Raw genomic sequence first — 19,407 nt, 5'->3', positions numbered from 1 at the left:
CGCTCCGTAGGGACAGATTCATAACCACTACACTAGTTTTCTTCACTACCCCTAGGTGAAAAGAGGAATTGGGACACCACTACCCTCACGGGAACGCACAAAATTTAGGGGTAGTGATGAAAACTAGTGATAGTATTGGGACAGGGCCTTAATGCGTAATTGGGGGCAGGGTTTATTTAACGGCCAATTGCAGTGCAGGCTATGGTGTTAATGGATAAATATAGCTCAGTTGAAATGCCTAATGTAGTACATGTTCATTGGAATAAATCCAATGCTGTCTTAGAGCAAACAAAAACATTGTAGTGCTCATGGGTCTTCAGATCTTTGGTTTTTCATTACTAAATTCACAAAATGACGATGTTCACACAAACATCCATCCAATTATTGTAACTTCACCATTCTAAGTGCATTCTTGGACACTCGTTTGTTTCTCTGTCCCCAAAACACTCCAAAGTATTTTTGAATTTGTTTCTTGTAAGAACCTGACATTTCCATGTAATACTGACCTTTTTAGGGAAGTAGCTGGTGTAATGTTTAATTCCAATTAAACTTTAGAAATAAAAGTTTTTCTCTTTTAAATCCATAAATTCAGAATTTCTAAATGGGTAAGGGAATTCATTATTGAGACTTTTTATCTTTCTTTAACAAGGTCATTGCGCTTTTCTGTGGAAATATGTTGAATCTATTTTATACAAAACATTAATTATCTGTTTTTAGAGAAAGGCCCCTTGTTGGAATTTAAATAAACTCGCAACTGCGCTTGCACCATTACATAGAAATGGAAATAAGTCCTTCAAGATATATTGCCAAGTATTTACTGTCATAAGTAGAAATCTCAGTTTATTCTCTCTAAAAATCCAAATTGTCTGGTACAGTTGTAGTTGTGATTAGATCTACTGTACCTTAAAGGCATTCTTTTGAAAATGCTTTTTTTCTTTTCAGTAGTTTGATAAAAGAACCGTTTCAAAGTAAAGTTTGGATAATCAGGGAGCTGTTCTGATGGCGTGCTAAATGTTTATTTCCGCCACCTAAAATGAGTCAAAACTCGTACATTTACAGTAAAAGCAGGTTGAGCAGACGTGGTTTTTGGCACATGCTTCTTCCCTGATTCTTCAAATTTAAAGAGCTTTCACTGCAGGTAAAACCTGCTGCTAGCGTTTCTGTCAGCTAGACAGAAAGGAAACGCCGTCTGTTCAAGGCCGTTGTTTACTTTCCGAAGTTCTGCGTTGACGTGGAAATACTGAAAAGAAATTTGGAGCCAAAACGCTTGGGGGCATCAAGTTTCGGAGGGATCTTTCATGAACTCACATAAAACTGGTAGAGTGTTTACTTTCAGGTCTCATTTTTCTAGTCTCGTTTTGATCACCCACAAATATCGAGAAAGGAAAAACATGTAATGGTAAATATTCCCAAATATCGTGAAAACGGTTTTATGCTTTCACAAGGTGTTTTTTTTTTCTTTTAGGATATACAATTATATAGTTTATTGTAAAAGTGCAATAGAAACGGTTTTTGCACATTTCCACAATCTAAAGTCACAGTTTTTGGCCCCATTGATATGGAGTAGTTGTGCTATAACACTACTTAACCATTATACATTACCTTTATTACATAAAGACTTTGCCTGTGACTAATCATTTGAACGATCATCCGCTGCCTTCATCTGACGTAATAATTTATCAAAGACTAAAAATACGTTTTTGTCCATATTCTTGAAGATTTTCTTTTTTTTTTTTTTTTTTTTCTCTCGTTTTTTTTTCACCATTCAATAGCAACACCGACCCACCTTTATCCCAGATTTAGCATTTCAGTTTTGTTCTGGGTAAAAGTGTGAAGGAAATGCGACATCCGCTGCTAGTCCAAGACCTGAAAAAACACATGGAAGCGCACAACGAGCGCTGGAAATCTGCAAGAGAAAAAACCAACAGACATGGGAACAGGCAACTAAACTTTTTATTTACATATGCAAAGAACATGGGGTCATCATTTTTTAAAATCAAAATAACATTTTTACACATGCATTCTAGCCTAATGTCACAGTATTCAAGGTGCACACACCATCCGTTTTTCCCAGCATCCCACTCATTTTTCCAACTTAAGTCTTAAAACAAAAGTAAGTTTCTCCAAACAGTAACTTTCTTGAATGATCCCACTCCACTGGACCGATGTTGGAGGGTCTAGTTGCAACAACCTTCTAGTTGAGGCTTTCCTGCCACCTGCCAAAAGAGTCTAGCAAGTAACTGTCCTTATGTCGGATTGTTTCTGGAATCTTACCGAGATGTAGAATAACAAAAGAAAAAAACAAATCCACACCTATTATTATTTGACACCTCCCTCCAAAATAACTGGATTTTCGATCAAGCCCAAAAGACATGAAAGTTGTTAGCCAACGTGGTTCCAACAGCAACGGCTTTTATTGCAAATGTTCCTTAGTAGACGGAAGGTGGTGATTTGACGGAGAAGCGTCTATCAGACTTTAGACGCAACTCAGAAACGTTTCACTTGCATGACCAGATCACTGATGATGTCGAGCTGTATCTTAATGGTTTTCCTCCGCTCTCTGTCTCCACCTTCCATCTCTCTTTTCTTGTCCTGCTCTGCTTTTCTACTCTTTCATTTTGTTGTCTAACCTTTTGTAGTCCGCAGATGAGATGGAAGAGATGGTAAGATGGTTCGTTATGGCATTTCCACAAGTCCTGCACTTCTGCTCCTCCATCCATTTCTGCGACTCTCTAATCCTCTCAGGTCTCCCACGAGTCTCAGCGCAGGCTGAGGGCTGCTCGCAAAAATTGAATCATCCATTCATGTGCTGATTAGTCATTGTTAATAATTTCTGTTAAATTAAAAATCTTGACAGTTGGGAAGGAAAAATATTTTTAATGTCTATCGCAGTTCCTGTTTTTTTGCAACTGGTAATTGCAAGGTCTAGGGGTCAAAAATCCACTTAGTGATTAAATAGATTGCATTGGAAGTAAATTAACGCCCTCCCTCCTTATTTTTTCTTTGTTTGCTTCATTTTTATTAATTCTCCAATCCATTTTTTCTCTTCTTTATTGTTCTCCATTCATTTCATTCTGCGGTCCGCTAGTACCATGTATTCTCCGTACCTTCATCCTGTTTTTGTTTTCATCCATTACATATACATTTCTTACTCATTTTTCAATCCTTTCATGTTTTTACATGCTCTACATCATTTTGTTTGTCCTTAGTTTCTTATTTAGTTTTCTCTTCTTTCATTTTCTTTTAAAGGGTTAAAAATACAAAGGATTTTTTTTTCAGTAAGAGTTGGCAAAAATGTTACCCTCCTCCCCTCCACTTCACATTTATAAAAAATAAAATAAAAAAATAAATAAAACAATGTAAAAAAATACAAAAAAAAAATAAAATATATATATATATAAATAAAACATATATATATATATATATATATATATATATATATAAATAAAACATATATATATGATATATATTATATTAAAAATGCATATATATATATATATATATGCCTCAGGTTTTTACCAATCAACAAAAAAAGGAAAAAATGGGGGCAGGCTGATCCACTTCATCACACCCCCAAAGCACATGAATAACTAAAAGCTTACATTTCTCTTAGCTCCGTCTTTGCTGCCGACCGTACTCATCCTCCCATCTCTCCCCGTTCCGGCATGTCTTATCCAGCTTCTGTGGAATATGTTTGCATGTTTATCACCAGGATTTCAGCCGGTTTCACGTGTGCATGTGTTGAATTTTAGAGTGACGTATGTAGGGGTGGGTATTGCCAAGGACCTTGTGATACGATACACATCACGATACTTAAGTCACGATACGATATTGTGATATATTGCAATGTTAACTAGGGTTGTCCCGATCAGGATTTTTTTAGCTCCCGATCCGATCCCGATCACTTGAGTTTGAGTTTCTGCCAATCCTGATTTTTCCCGATCAGATCACTTTTTTTGGCTCCCGATATATTTCCGATACTTTTTCCCGATCAGATACATTTTGGCAATGAATTAAAAAAAAAAAGGAGGACTAAAACTAAATTATCCCAAGTTTCTTTTATTGTCCATTGGAGAACAACATGGACATATATTTCAACAAAGCTTATCAGCACTGGTGCCAAGTGCAGAATAGTGCAATAACAAAAATAAATACATTTAAAATCCCGCCGACCGGAAGTGACGTTAAATGCAACGATATATAAAACGATTTCATATATATTAAAAACATTAATAACTAGGTATGTCCCGATACTTTTTTGGCCGATACCGATGTTTTGAAAATGCCGTGATTGGGACAACACTAATTATCATCATTATTATTCTGTCAGGTTAATTGGTGACTGGAAATTGCTCATATAAATGAGGTGGTTGGGTTGTTCTTCGATGGGCCGGCGACCTGTCCAGGACTTACTCCTGCCTCTCAACCAAAGTCAGCTGGGATAAGTGTCAGCAGCTCTGAATAAATGATGGATGATGGACCTGAGTGCTCCGGACCAGCAGACGGCCAAAAATGACTTCCGGACACCTGTTGTTGATGATGATCAGTTTTCATCAAGGGCTGATTATTGGAATCTCCCTGGGGCAACTTACCTTCTTAGATCCTCGAAGGCATTAAAGGGTACTTAGAATTCCCCACATTCATCTTCTTCTTTTTTTTTATTCCTCATTTTGTCTTGATTATTCTATTGATTTTTTTTTTTTAAATAAACAATCGCCGGGTGGAAAACATCATGCAAATGCAACTGTAAGGTTACGCTCGCACACACACACAAACAACAACAGCGTAGGATTAAGAGAGAGAGAGTGCTAACTCTTGCACATGTTGACATATCCTTGTTCTTGCTGAATGAAAATGTAAAATATTGAATTTTTTTGTGTCATGGAACGCTGGATACATCCCTTAAGAAATTGGAAATGGGAAATGTAAAAACTCCGACGTGACTTCCACAGGAGCACTTTGACTGAACAGTGTGTGTGTGTGCGTGTCTGTTTGCAGGCTCAGCACCTGCAGAAGAAAGACCTGCAGCTGAAAGCGCTGGATGCCTTCTACAAGGAGCAGCTGGCACAGCTGGAGAAGAAGGTACTATATTTACACATGCCCACACATTGACACATGCACACAGAGACCAGAGCACACTTCCTCCGAGGCTTCGGGATAATCCCAGAGCTGCAGGGCTGACCGGACCATGGATGTTTGCTGGGATCGGCTGAACTATCGCACAAACGTCTACACAAGTGTAACCACATGAATGCAAGCTCGGGTACTTTTATTTTCCCAGGTGAACCATCCACCATGTGAACGATGAATCTAAAGGATTGGTGCATATTTCCTCTGCAGTGCGGTGCAGGTCCCCAGAACAACTTTCTTTTTCCTAAGTCTCTGGCTCTGACGCTGCTCCCCCAGCGGATCACTGCGGGTGAAATTGAACTCTTCAGAACAGATTAAGAAGATATGCAACATCGCGCTGCATACAATGAAGGATCGAAGCTTGCTCAGGAAGTAGACTGCTCTGTCCCTTCTTGTTTTGAGGAGGAGGATGTGGGGGTGGGGGTGTTGAGGGGTGGAATCCGCTGCTAGAGATGCACCGATCAGGATTTTGAGGGCCGATCACCAAAATAACTACCTGCCGATCCCGATATTGCCGATCACCGATCACAGCCTGAAATCCATAAATTCAATAGTGTTGTCTCATGTACAACACTGACATTGTATTATTAGGTATCAAAATTAGGAGATTGAGAAAGTATCATGGATTGACCACTGTTTTTGCAGGCTGAGGCAATGTGCAATCTAGATCAGGGGTCGGCAACCTGCGGCTCTAGAGCCGCGTGCGGCTCTCTAGCGCCGCCCTAGTGGCTCCTGGAACTTTTTCAAAAATGTTTGACTTTTTTTTTCCTTTTTTTTTTCTTTTTCCTTTTTAATCTCAACATTTCGACTTTTTCGACATTTCGACTTCTTTCTCGACATTTCGACTTTTTTCTCATCATTTCGACTTTTTTCTCGACATTTCGACTTTTTTCTCGACATTTCGACTTTTTCTCAACATTTTGACTAGTGGCTCCTGGAACTTTTTCAAAAATGTTTGACTTTTTTTTCCTTTTTTTTTTCTTTCTTTTTTTTCACTTTTTTCTAATTTTTTTCTTTTTTCTTTTTTTTTCTTCTTTTTTCCTTTTTTTTCTTTTTCCTTTTTAATCTCAACATTTCGACTTTTTTCTCGACATTTCGACTTTTTCTCAACATTTCGACTTTTTTCTCAACATTTGACTTTTTTCTCGACATTTTTACTTTTTTCTCAAAATTTCGACTTTTTTCTCGAAATGCATAATGAAAAAAAAAATCTTCCCCCAGTTATAACTAATATAGATAATACACTAGATAATGCATGTGTTGCCTTCATTCTAAGGCTGATACAAGACGGCTCCAGACATATTTGTTTTTTTTGTGTTTTTGGTCCAATATGGCTCTTTCATCATTTTGGATTGCCGACCCCTGGACTAGAGACTCTTAGAGATGATTTAGACTCATGTAGCTTATTAGCTTAAGCTTTCCTGTGGTAATAAATGTGTCACAACACAACATGTGCACCAACACAGACAACAGTAGACATGTCACTCGTTAGAGTTGATACAAGTTGTAAACTATAAACCTTCGTTTTCCTGAGGAAAAAGGAATAAATCTTTAAATAAAAAAATTAATTATGAATTATTAAGGTTTGCTAAAGCTTTTGCTATAGCATCCGCCGCGTGTGAGGAAACTCAACTGTGAAGCAAAACTGAGAAAAACACAGGAAAACACAACAGGCACACAAGCCTTTGGAATCTGCAAGAGAGAAAACAAACAGAAACGGGAACAGACAGAGACACAAACAACAACCAGTCCAGGTCTCTAAAACTGAATTAAAACTAAGCTACTGCGATTATCTGTCCCCCAAATCTGCTCTGTCCCTTCTTATAAACGGCACAAATGTTGACTCTCGTCCACTGTGTGAAACACAGAGATGTTTAAACTCCTCCACCATCTCCGTTTCCCTCATGACGGAAATGGTGTTTGACTTAATCCTGGTTCCTCTAGAATCCTTCGCCATCGTCTTTGTCTTGCGATTGCTCGCACAGAGCGGTCCACCGATCCTCCGCACCCACAACTGCAGTCATCCGAGTATTTCAGGTGATTGTGGAGGCGTCCACCCGACTCTTCTGGAGTTTCTTACACGGGAACGTAGACCCAATGTGTTAAATGGACTGGAGAAACATGATCTTCAGCTTTGATCATTTTGATCACATTCAAGGTCTTTTTACCGTGCTGACAGCCGTAAAATGGGCGCCGCTTAATGATGAGGGATACCTGGTGCAAATAAGTAAAATGTAGACGTTTCACAACAGTTCTCTTGAGAAGAATGTGGTTCCAGGAGTAAGAAAGCTCCCCACCGGGTTGATCCGGCGGGATTCAACAAGCAGCAAAGACTTAAGCCGGTCTGAGCGTCCCCAGAGAGCCCTCGTAAGCCCTTCCGTTTCCTTTCATCTTCTGCTTGACATTTGCCAGGTAGAGAAGGTGTAGCTTTAAGTTAAGTCACCAGCCGCCACAACAGAGGACCTTTTACACAGACTCTCTCCGGGGGAAACCCCCGCCTCCCGTTTCTCAGAGGGAGAAGACCTTTACCGGACGTCACGTGCATGATCTCGGCATTGTGTTATTGTTTACCGCGGCTAATTCTGGCTTGTCCTGCACTCGCTGGGGTGAGAGACTGTCAGACGGGAGCGTAATCGCCACAGCATCTCAATCTGTCTTGGATGCTACTGCTGCTCCCTTATTTAAAAATCTACAGATCCTTACTATTTATGACATCAACAGTTACCAAATATGCATTTTTCTGTACAAGATATTTTCCTCAGAAGGAAATGTTCCTGAACACTTTAGGTCATACTTTGCTACAAACTCTCAATTTCATTCTTACTCAACACGGCAGGCCCTCGCCCTACATCCACCGAAATGTCTGGAATCTAGAAGCCAATTTTTGTTTAGGTTTAGAGGTGTCAAAGTCTGGAATATTTGGTACCAGATTGCAAACAATTGTAGGTCCCTATCCATTTTCAAAAGTCGCTCAAGAGAACATTTAATTCAACACTGTAGCCAAGAAAGCTCTTGCTTTTCCCACTGTTGTTCAGCATGATATTCATATTTTCATGATCATGTGATCATAGGTCTACAGTAATTACTTTCATTCATGTTCTGCATTCAATTTTTATGATGTATTTATTTTTATTTTATGATTTTGTATCATCATAACTTTATTGTTAAATGTTATTAGGTGGGGGCTCCTCAGAAGCCTATTGGCTTGCTCGCTCCTCCCTGCACACTTTCTTTTAACTGCACTTATTTGTGTGATGTTATTTTTTATTGTATGTGCTAAATAAACTAAACTAAACAGAGGTCCGGTCCGTGGGCTGAAAGCTACGCTTCATACTCAATCACCCAGGCAGCTTTTCAAGCCTTCCCTCTGCCTTTAGGTTAAAGTTGCTTTCGTCAACAAATATTATGACTAAATATCGTCGTCAACGAACCTTTATCACCTGAGGAAAAACGACACGCAACGAAAATGCTGGTCATGTGACGATAACGATAGTTAAATATATAATGCAATATCGTACTCCCAGTCGCTGCAGCGGGGAATCAGATCCAGAAGATGCAGCTGCAGAGTTAGAGGCTGATGCCGTTAACGCAGAGCTCTAGTTAACGTCAATTAAAAACAAAGTTACATAGAGAAACGCAGGGATCTGCTCTGGGGCTGGAGAAGAAGAAGAATCTTTGGATACACTTTCCTACATAGACGTGGAAAAGAAAAAGGAATGTGTTGTCGATAAAGAAAAAGATGGGAAGAAATGCGGAAAAATAAATATGTTGTAAACTCCAATTAGAGTCTTCTGTATCTGGAATGAATGTATTCTTGATAAGGTAACAATAATACAATAATAAGATTTGAATTGTAAAATGGGTTTGGGTAAATACAATCTTTGACTAAAATGGTCCTGGACAATTCTGACTAAAATGAGACTAAAATGCTCAGACTTTTAGTCGACTGAAACTTGACACGACTAAAAGGAGAATGAATGTGACTAAAACTAATAAAAACTAAAATGAATGCTGGACCCAAAGACTAGACCAAAACTAAGATAGAAACAGGCTGACAACAACAACACTACTTTAGGCAACATTTATCTCATCTTGTGTTGATTCAAGGCATATTCGTAGATGCTTTTATTTTTTGGGGGGTCCGCCTGAAGGATTTAGAGTCTGTGACACCTCTCGCTTGTTTGCTAGGCTAAAAGACACCTGGATTTAAGGCCGTAGAGGAGAACATGTTCCCCACACAACTCAAACCTCATAAATATGCTACGAAAGGGCAAAAACATGGGATCAAGAAAGTGACGAGACTGGAAGCTCTAGTGTCTGCAGCACGTCCTGCACTTTATTGAGATCCTCTGTATGAATGAGCCAATCAATGACTAAGTTTACATGCAGTCGGGTTCCGGTTATTGTTAATATTCCGGTTACTGAAACACTTGGAATATTCCGTTTCCATGCGTGAGCAAACAGGGTTATCCCTGTTTCCATGGTGATTAATCATTTGGGATATCTGGATCAAACCAGCGACGCGCGGAGAACGTCATGACGCAATTCCCATAATTTCCGCTTCTTCTTCCTGTATCCAAATTCAAAACAAATGCTGCTTCGCGCAACTTTTCACTTACCTTCTTGTAAATCTGGCTATCCCGGTACTTTCTACCGTCTACAAATGCAGAAATGTTCATATCCTTCATTACATTTATGAAGTGATTAGTCTCCTCCTGGTCTTGTGTTTCTCCGTGTTTATAAGAACTTCCTGGACTCAAAAGACCAGGATTCCTTGCGAAAAGAACATGCGCAGAAAACAAATTCATGTTCCGTTTGATGAGGATATTCCGTTTGGCGTTTACATGACCCAATATTCAGGTTTTAAAAGGAGTAACCCAGGGGTCATATTCAGGTTTTTAAAAACCCCAATATGAGCAAATTCCGGTTATTCAAAGAGGTTATTGGTGTTTACATGGCCGTGCAAAACCGCTTTATTGCTAATATTCGGGTTTTAAACGGGTTATTGCTAATATTCGGGTTTTAAACGGGTTATTGACTGCATGTAAACGCAATCAATAATTGTGTCATTGCAGCCTGAGTAGAACGTCCAGTAAGGTCCGTTTGACCCGGCAGATCCGGAGCAGGATATCATGCTCAGCCGCTGTGCCTGTTAGCCTGATTAAATGTGACAGAGTGTAGAAATATTGCAGCTTTTTCTTGAACCTCCAAGAGCTGCCATCAGCTTAAATAAATACACTCAATCTGCAGGTTTTTTTCTGAAGAAAATGTGGGTAAGTGTGACATTTCTGGGGTTGGACACTGGGCTTGTCCGGTCCTGCCTTGTTGGCCTCAATGTGATGATAAATTACAACCTGACTGCTTCTAGTTGTGGCGCATTTTATCTTTCGTAGTCAACAAAGGCCTTTGATGATTTAGTTCTCATTCAGTCACAGTCTGTTCTTTCCTTCCGTCTCCCTCTCTCTGTCTCTTTCTTACCCCCTTTTCTCTCTCTCTCTCTCTCTCTCTGGCGGATAGAAGTACCAGTAAGAAAGATTAAATCACTGCAGGATTATGTCACACACCTCTGAAACACACTCACTTTCTTAAAGTAGACGGGCTCGTTGCGTCGTTGTGATAAACAGGTTGGGTTCGCCGAGCGAGTCGTTGCTGGCTGGCATACACAAGCTGTGTTTACTGTCGGCTTACGATGTTTGCAGGTCTTGTGGGTGTGTGTGTGTACGTGTGCATAAGGTTCTTGTTTTTTCTTGCATGCATAGTCGGTATTAGGTGCACTAGTACAGTAGTCAGACTGATGTATCCATCTCCAGGCCCAGTGTGGCTGCAGAGGAAGTCCTGAGCAGCAAGAAAATAACTTTATTTCATTCACAATTAATGAAATACTACGACGGAGTATTAGGGCCAAACTAAGACAAGTAAAAATTGGAAATTACAAGAATAAAGTCATAATATAATGAGAATAAAGTCGTAAAATTACGAGAATAAAGTCATAATGTTGCGAAAATAAAGTCGTAATAGAATAAAGTCATAATATTACGAGAATAAAGTCGTCGTAATATTACGAGAATAAAGTCGTAACATTACAAGAATAAAGTCGTAATTTATGAGAACTCTAACAGGAAGAGCATCTTCTCCCTGTGTTAAAATGAGGAATATTGAGCATCTTGTGAAGTTATATTTATATATTTATAATATATTCAATATTACGACTTTATTCTCAAAATATTACGACTTTATTCTTGTAATGTTATGACTTTATTCTGAAAATATTACGACTTTATTCTCATATTATTATGACTTTATTCTCGTATTATGACTTTATTCTCGTATTATGACTTTATTCTCGTATTATGACTTTATTCTCTTAATTTTACGACTTTATTCTCATATTATTATGACTTTATTCTCGTATTATTATGACTTCTCGTATTATTACGACTTTTCTCGTATTATTACGACTTTATTCTCGTATTAGTACGACTTTATTCTCGTAATATTACGACTTTATTCTCATAATGTCTCTTAGTTTGGCCCTAATACATAATACATAATACATACATAAAATACAGCCCAAAATCTGAAAAAAAGTTGGGATGTTGTGCACAATATTGGGTTAAGAACAGGATTGAGAGATTTTCAACTCTGGAAAGGATTTTCCCCTCAAGAGAAAACTACAACGCTGGAAGAGAAACATAGAAAAGTTTAATTTTGAAGCCCAATTCAACAGCCTTTGATTTTGTGAAGCAATTAACATTTAATTGACAAAGTCTGAATCATGACATGAATCCATGGCTTCTTTTAACACAGTTGTGAACTGGAAGCATCTGATCATGCACTTCAGTGACAACACATGGTATTTCGACAGTTGCCGTGGCAACAGCAGACAGAACAATAACTGTGTGCTGCATTCAGAGTGGGTTAATATCACAGACATCCTCTGAAATGATGACGGATGACCGCAGGGCTAGAACTCGGTCTTGGTTCCGAACTGGTCCGCCAGCCGGCGGTTTGAATCCCGTGTTAGAAGAGAACGGGACAGAACCGGGCCTCAGTTCCCAGACGTAAACGGACTGTTGTTGGAGGAAGAGATGATGCTACTCGGAGATAAACGTCACCCCCACCCAACTTGTTGCTGCGATTACACTGCAAAAACTCAAAATCTTACCAGGAATATTTGTCTTATTTCTAGTTAAAATGTCTCATTTTTAGTCAAAAAATCTCATTACACTTAAAACGAGAGTCATTACCAGAAAAATAACTTATTTGACAATTTTCACCTGTTTCAAGTACATTTTCACTTGAAATAAGTAGAAAAATCTGCCAGTGGGACAAGATTTATCTTCTCATTACAAGCAAAAAAATCTTGTTCAACTGGCAGATTTTTCTACTTATTTTAAGTGAAAATCTACTTGAAACAGGTGAAAATTGTTGTTTTTTCCAGTGATGAGTCTTGTTTTAAGTGTAATGAGATTTTTTTTACCAAATTGAGACATTTTAACTAGAAATGAGACAAATATTCTTCTTTTTGAGTTTTTGCAGTGTATAGCCAGAATTACCTTCTTCTTTTACTTACAGTAGTTTAAGCACTGGATAGTTTCCATATTCACTTACCAGTCAAACATATATTATATCTACATTATATCTGAACTTTAAAGAAATAAAAAAATAGGGTTGTACATGAAAATGTACACATACAGTAAAACATTGAAGATCTGTTATTTAAAAGCATTCCTGCATTTCCTTTTGATTTGAAGATTTCACTTTTCGTCTTCTTCAAGCCCCAAAAGTACCTTTTTTAATATTTAAAGGGTTTGTACTTAATCTTCCTTTCCTCTCTCCTTCTCTGGGGGTCTCTGACACACACTCCTGTCACAACGGAGTGCATTCTGAAGCTGCTGCAAACGGAGCGCACAGAGGAAGATAATAATCCTCCTCCAAGTCTGACAGGTTGCTTGACAGACTGTCAGCGAGGTTTCTGTGTAGCACACCAGAAATATCTTCACACTAAACACACACGGACCACTCTGCTTCTTTTTTTTTTCACGATCCAGCCAGTGGCAGTGCCTTTTATTCCCGGCCAAACAGAGAGGCAGAAGACTTGTGTACGAAGGCATGCGCGCTCCCACGCACGTCTGCTTACACCACTTTAGAAGACATTTCCCAGATACTTCCTTCACCCCGATGGCTTCACGTTGACATTTAGGGGTTGGCGCGACTGAAACTTTGTCCCCACTTATACAGTTTAAAGTACTGTTTAGAGTCCACTTTTCTAAAGCTTGACTGTCACAAATCTATCCCAGTATCTCTGACAAATGCAACAAATGTCGTGCCTCATCCTGCAATTTAACCAGTATGTTCTACTCTTGCCCACTACTTTCTCGCTCTTGGTTGAAATATTTTGACACCATGTCAAAAATACTTTCAGTGATCATAAAAGTCTCCCCCCATGTTGTGATATTCGGGCTCCCAGAGGACAATAGCCGGTTTACTTCAACTCAACTAGACATTTTAGCTTTTACTTCCTTACTGGCAAGACGCCACCTTCGTCTCCATTGGAAGTGGACTAGGGCTCCTCTAGTACTAGTACCTAGAGTACTCTAGTACTAGTGGCTCAACGATACCATGTTTTTTCTGAAGCTGGAAAAGATCAAATACTCAGTGAAAGGTAGCTCTAACAAATTTTATAATAAGTGGCTTCCCTTTCTTACATTCTTCCACTCCAGTCCTGCCCCCTGATTGACGGACCCCCCACCCTCTCTCTTTTCTCTCTTTCTTCTTTGTTTACTTTTTCTTTGTTTTTGTTTTCTTTTTTTTTCTTTTTATTCATCTATTTTTTAATTTATACTGTTTAGCTTAAATAGTTAATTAAAGCTGCAAGCAGCAATGAACAGGCCCTCGCACCCTTGTGCACGTTCAGGCTGCAGTGGAAGCGCTTGTTTGACTTGCATGTAGATTCTTCAGGTCTGGACATTTAACGGATGAAACCACCCACGACTCTCTATATCAAACCATTCAAAAGTTATGGCAGAAAATAGGGACTATCAGATATCGACCAATCAGAAGAAGGGGCGAGGCTAATTTGCACCAATTTTGTTCAAGGACTCAAAAACGAGTCCGATGACATCACACACAAGTCTTTATGTCAAACCATTCAAAAGTTATGGCAGAAAGTAGGAACTATCAAATATGGACCAATGAAATGAAGGGGGGGGTGCGCTTTTTGGCGTCTATCGTTGCCACGGTAACGCTTTTGACTGAGAAAAGTAACACGCATCGTCGCAGGATGGAGACGCACATTTTGATGTATAACACACCTGGGTGCACGTTACGGTTCGGGCTAGGGATGGGAATTGATAAGATTTTTTCGATTCCGATTCTCTTATCTATTCTGCTTATCGATTTGATTCTTTATCGATTCTCTTATCGATTCTCATTTGGAAAAAAGGAGAAGAAACAATTTTAGTATCAACTTTGTTTTAATAAAACAAAGTTGATACTAAAATACTAAAAAGAAACAATTTTAGTATCAACTTTGTTTTAATAAAACAAAGTTGATACTAAAATTGTTTCTTTGTTTCAATTTCTTTGTTTCTCCGATCTTTTTTTGTTCAAAGATATAAAACTTTTATATCTTTGAACAAAAAAAATATAATGAGGTCTTAAGACGCCCCCAGCCTTGGGCTCCTCGATGGTGCCACGGGGTCCCCACAAAATGATTTGTAATATACAGTAAAATATGTATTTAATATAAAATAATAATAATAAAATAAATATTCTTCTGTAGAAATTAACGAAAAACAACAAATTATTTTGTAGCAATTACACAAGAATATCCAGTAACATGTTCAACACCACAAACTTAGTCACTGCTGGTGACATTCATCTATTCTGGCCTGATACTCTTCCCTGCCTTGATGAAAGGAGAATCTAGCGGTAGATGCTCTTTAACTTCTCCATAGATGAGCTGATCAGCTGCAGCTGAGTCAGGAGCTCCGCTGTCCGCCGGAGGCTCGGAGCGCCCGGCTCATCCGCTCTTCTAAAGCATGATTTATGGTTCCGCGTTAAATCGACGCAGTGCCTACGGCGTAGGGTACGCGGCGACGGGTGCCGTACGGTGCGTGTTGGTGCGTTGGTTTAACGCGGAACCATAAATCAGCCTTACCACACGCCGGCTGACTCTGCGCTCCCAGCTCATCAGTCGGCCGAGTCCTAACAGTTTCCCCCCTTTGTTGAAATGTCCACATTGCAAGTACTGTCGCCCTGTTGTCATCCTTTTTGGTAAAATGTAACCAAACTTTCGAGCGTTTATGCCGCTTTATCCCCGTGTTTTCCTGCTGTGCGCGAATGCGCACGTGGCGCAACGTGCTTGGTGACGTCATTCACGCCCACTGGAATCGATAAGGGAATCGTTTGGGAAAAAGGCAAACGATTCCAAGGAATTGAAACACTGGGAACCGGTTCTCAACAAGAACCGGTTCTCGATTCCCATCCCTAGTTCGGGCCGCATTAACGGCCGAAGAAGTGGCATAAATTGTGCCAAAATTACATGATTAATTCAAAATGGCCGACTTCCTGTTCGGTTTCGGCCATGGCACCAAGAGACTTTTCTTTAAGTTGCGACATGATACAGGTGTGTACCGATTTTCGTGCATGTACGTCAAACCGTATCGTGGGGCTTGAGGCATAAAGTTTTCTAGGGGGCGCTGTTGAGCCATTAGGCCACGCCCATTAATGCAAACCATAAAATATCACATTTTTCGCCAGGCCTGGCTTGTGTGCAAAATTTGGTGACTTTTGGGGCACGTTTAGTGGGAAAAAAAGCCCTCCTTTCGTCTGAAGGAAAATAAAGAGGAAAATAAAAACATCTCCTACAGATACTTAATGCTTACTTAAAATAATTTTCAGTTATTTATTTATCAATATTAATATTATTCTTGTTGAATTGTGTAATGTTTTGTCCTTAAAACAAGAAAAACATCCTTTGGAGGTAGACTGTAATTTTTTTTTCATTCCAGCGAGATGCACAGTATTGTTATGGTGTAAAATACGGAAGTAATATGATACTTAATGTAAATGTGTCATTGATTCCTGTTTTACTGTGCCTTACTACCCCTAATAAAAATATATATATATAAAAAAAAAATAAACTTTGTTCCCACGATGCGGCTGCTCCGACAAATTTGTCCGCACTCCCAGTTCCACGCGCGCACCCACGCAGCCACTCACCAGCACATGTCTATGAGCACGTACACCCACGGTGACGATGTTTGTGTAGGTGTGTTGTCGAGAATATGGAGACATTCTGCTGTTTTAATCCGAACCCCCATATTAACCCCCACACACACTTTTCTGCTGTGTTGAACTTTCTTATGGAAATGCATCCTCCCTGGGCCTCGCGCGGACCGGGCGAAGTTTAACGCTTTCATCTTGTGAAAAGCTGCACCGAGGGCTTCAGATCTGCTTATTAGTTAAGCTTGTTAGCAGCGTTTCCACCGAGGCTGCACCCATCTGGAGATGAAGATGTGTGTTTCATAATAAGTTAATGTTACTAAACATTGCAGAGTTGGGGCTGACATTCCTGTTGCCTCATTATTTTTTTCCTGGGCAAAAGAAACACTCATGCATTTCTTAACGGTGGTGCACACACACACACACACACACACACACACACACACACACACACACACACACACACACACACACACACACACACACACACGCACCACGAAATGCCTCCGGCATCATTAATTTAAGCCTCCACCATCCAGATGAAGTTGTTAGACAAATATACTAAAAGCCATGTTGACGCAGATCTGTGGGTTTAGTGATTCATGTTGATGGAAAGACTTGAGCCGGTGGTCATGTGATTTACACACATTACAAACTTCATTTACAAAAAAAAAAAACCCACTACCAGTCAAAGGTTTGGACACACGTTCCCATTCAAATGAATCAATGGATCTGTTTGATAATTCTGCCCCACACGATGTTTCTGAAAGCAGTTCTATCAGCATTCTGGGAGGTGATTGGTCCTTACAGCATCATTAGCTGCAATACTTGCTGTTGAATCTCAATATTGCAAAAAAAAGCGCTTCGCATCATTCATTCTGTCCCAGCCAGGGCACATACGAACGAACTGTTCATAAAGACGAAATATCTAAAACTGAGAGAGATACTTCATTTTCAGATGCTACAAACAATTTACAAAGCAACACAGGCGGCATTACCAGTAAATGTTCAGAAATTGTTCACTCTTAGTCAAGGTCCTCACAGCATGCGCAGCTTGCTGCAGTTTAAACAGAAAAAGATAAGGACAACGATGGGAAGCCATAGTTTGTCAGTAGCTGGTGTGAAAATGTGGAATAGCCTAAACAATGAATTAAAGTTAGCAAGAAATTTAACTGTTTTCAAACATGAGTTAAAGAAGCTGTTATGGAAGGAATATCAAAACTAGGTACAGGAATGGCAATGTCTGGCTATGTGTACCAAACAATGGCAATGTGGGAAATTCAGCACTGGAACATCTGGCATGGAAACAAAACATGGAAACAAAACAAAGTCACTATAAAATGTGTGTGTGTGACATTGAGCTCTATCACAGCACAGCAGATATCACGACCAAGCAGAACATAAAATCAAGAATGGAGATTCTGAACTGGTCAGTAAATGCTATTGACAAGATTTTTTCTACACGGCGTGCTGGGACAAGGGAACTGGCCTGTCCAGATGGGACATTCTTGGCGGGATACACCATGGACAGTTGGAATAAATGGAAAGTGGTGTGTCTTGGGGTGCTGGATATAGAAGACGTGGAGGACGTCTATATATTCACGGGCATGACGGTGGGCCTGGTGATCCTAGGGCTTGGCGGGGTCTGGATGCTACAAAAGTTGAGAAAAGTGAGAGCTGATCAGGCAAAGCTGCTCTCTGGCCTCGCTGACATCCAGGGGAGACTGACCAGTGTATGGTCGGAGGTGTCCAAAGCTCGGGAGGAGATGAAGTCAGTACGAGCGGAGGGGGCAAAGGCTGTGGCGGCTAGAGAGCCAGAGGACAGCGACTAATCAAAATCTGCATTGACACACGCACCTCCATTGCAAAGTGGATTGCATGCAAAAAGAGGCTTGGACATAAAAATAACTGAACAGTGGACACAGTAGTAAATCACAGGAACGGTGATCAGGATGAGTGGACTGGACACGTGTACAAACATACATGCTATCTGGACTGTGAAGGATGAAATTAGACAAATTGCTATGTGGTAAACTATGTATCTTACTGAATTCTGTTGTTGATGTGATCATGAATCTTACATAGAACGGGGCGGGACTTTGATAAGCGTCAGCTTCTCCCGTACCCTTTTCGTCATGTGCTGAGTATGCAATGTATAATGTTCTGGAGATGAAATGTGTCTATATAAACATGCCGAAATAAACGAAATAATAATAATAATAATATAATACTAGTATTCATATGTTGCAGAACTACAGTCATATAATTCAGGCAACGGCTCAAAAAACAGTTTTAATAACACTAACCCAAATCAATTTCGAATGGAATCAAATCCTGATAATCGATTCTGAATCTTAAGAATCGGAATCGGAATCGAATCGATTCTTGACATTTGAATCGATCCCCAGCCCTGAGGCAGCAACGTAATCCCACATCACGACGCTCCCTCCACCAAACTTCACTGAGGACGTTTTGAAGTTGGAATGCTGTGCCATTTTTGGTCCTAACCCTGCATTCACACTGAAAGCGTCACATAGGCGTCTGGCTGCCATTCATTGTCTATGAAAAACGGGCGTCGAGAGGCGGCGGGCGCGGCGCGTCAATTTAAAGTTGAAAAATCTGAACTTTATGCAAATGAGCAGCGGCGACGCTGAGGCGTCGTCCAATCACAGACCGGGATTCCCGAAGCGAGAACTCTCAATGCAGATTGTACTTTCATGTTCACACAAACGTACACTGATTCACATGCGTACAGGAGCAGATCTGTGCACTAACAAACTTATTTTATCAGGAATTAATATATTTCATCCAGCAAAATGACATTTTGCTGGTTTGACTGCCGTTTTTACCTGAACTGATCACGGGAAACACGTATCTGGTGGGTGAGGAGCTGGATGGTCCCAACAATTTTATTTGCTACATTGATCCAACGAAAAATAATTAAAACCCGTGCTTATTAATCACAAAACACAGGTTAAACATCATGACCAAATCCGCTCCGACCCGGTGTGTCAGTATCAGCGCAGACAGACTGCAGCTTCACCTGAA

The 19,407-nt window shown here is 39.8% G+C and overlaps 1 protein-coding gene across 2 annotated transcripts in view; it reads left to right on the top strand.

Annotated features, from left to right (window-relative positions):
• The window catches only part of chchd6a (coiled-coil-helix-coiled-coil-helix domain containing 6a), a 158,827-nt gene that overhangs the window by 70,575 nt on the left and 68,845 nt on the right, over positions 1-19,407 (top strand). Inside the window, exons 5-6 of one of the 2 annotated variants that reach the window (XM_061736807.1) lie at positions 2,640-2,663; positions 4,999-5,082. In XM_061736807.1, coding sequence (XP_061592791.1) covers positions 2,640-2,663; positions 4,999-5,082 — 108 coding nt within the window. The remainder of the gene's footprint in view (positions 1-2,639; positions 2,664-4,998; positions 5,083-19,407) is intronic. The other variant, XM_061736808.1, reaches the window with a different exon arrangement.

Source organism: Cololabis saira, chromosome 12 (genome assembly GCF_033807715.1).
Source record: "Cololabis saira isolate AMF1-May2022 chromosome 12, fColSai1.1, whole genome shotgun sequence".
Lineage (NCBI taxonomy): Eukaryota > Metazoa > Chordata > Actinopteri > Beloniformes > Belonidae > Cololabis > Cololabis saira.
Note: the sequence above shows the minus strand (reverse complement) of the source record. Positions and strands in the feature narration are given on the sequence as shown.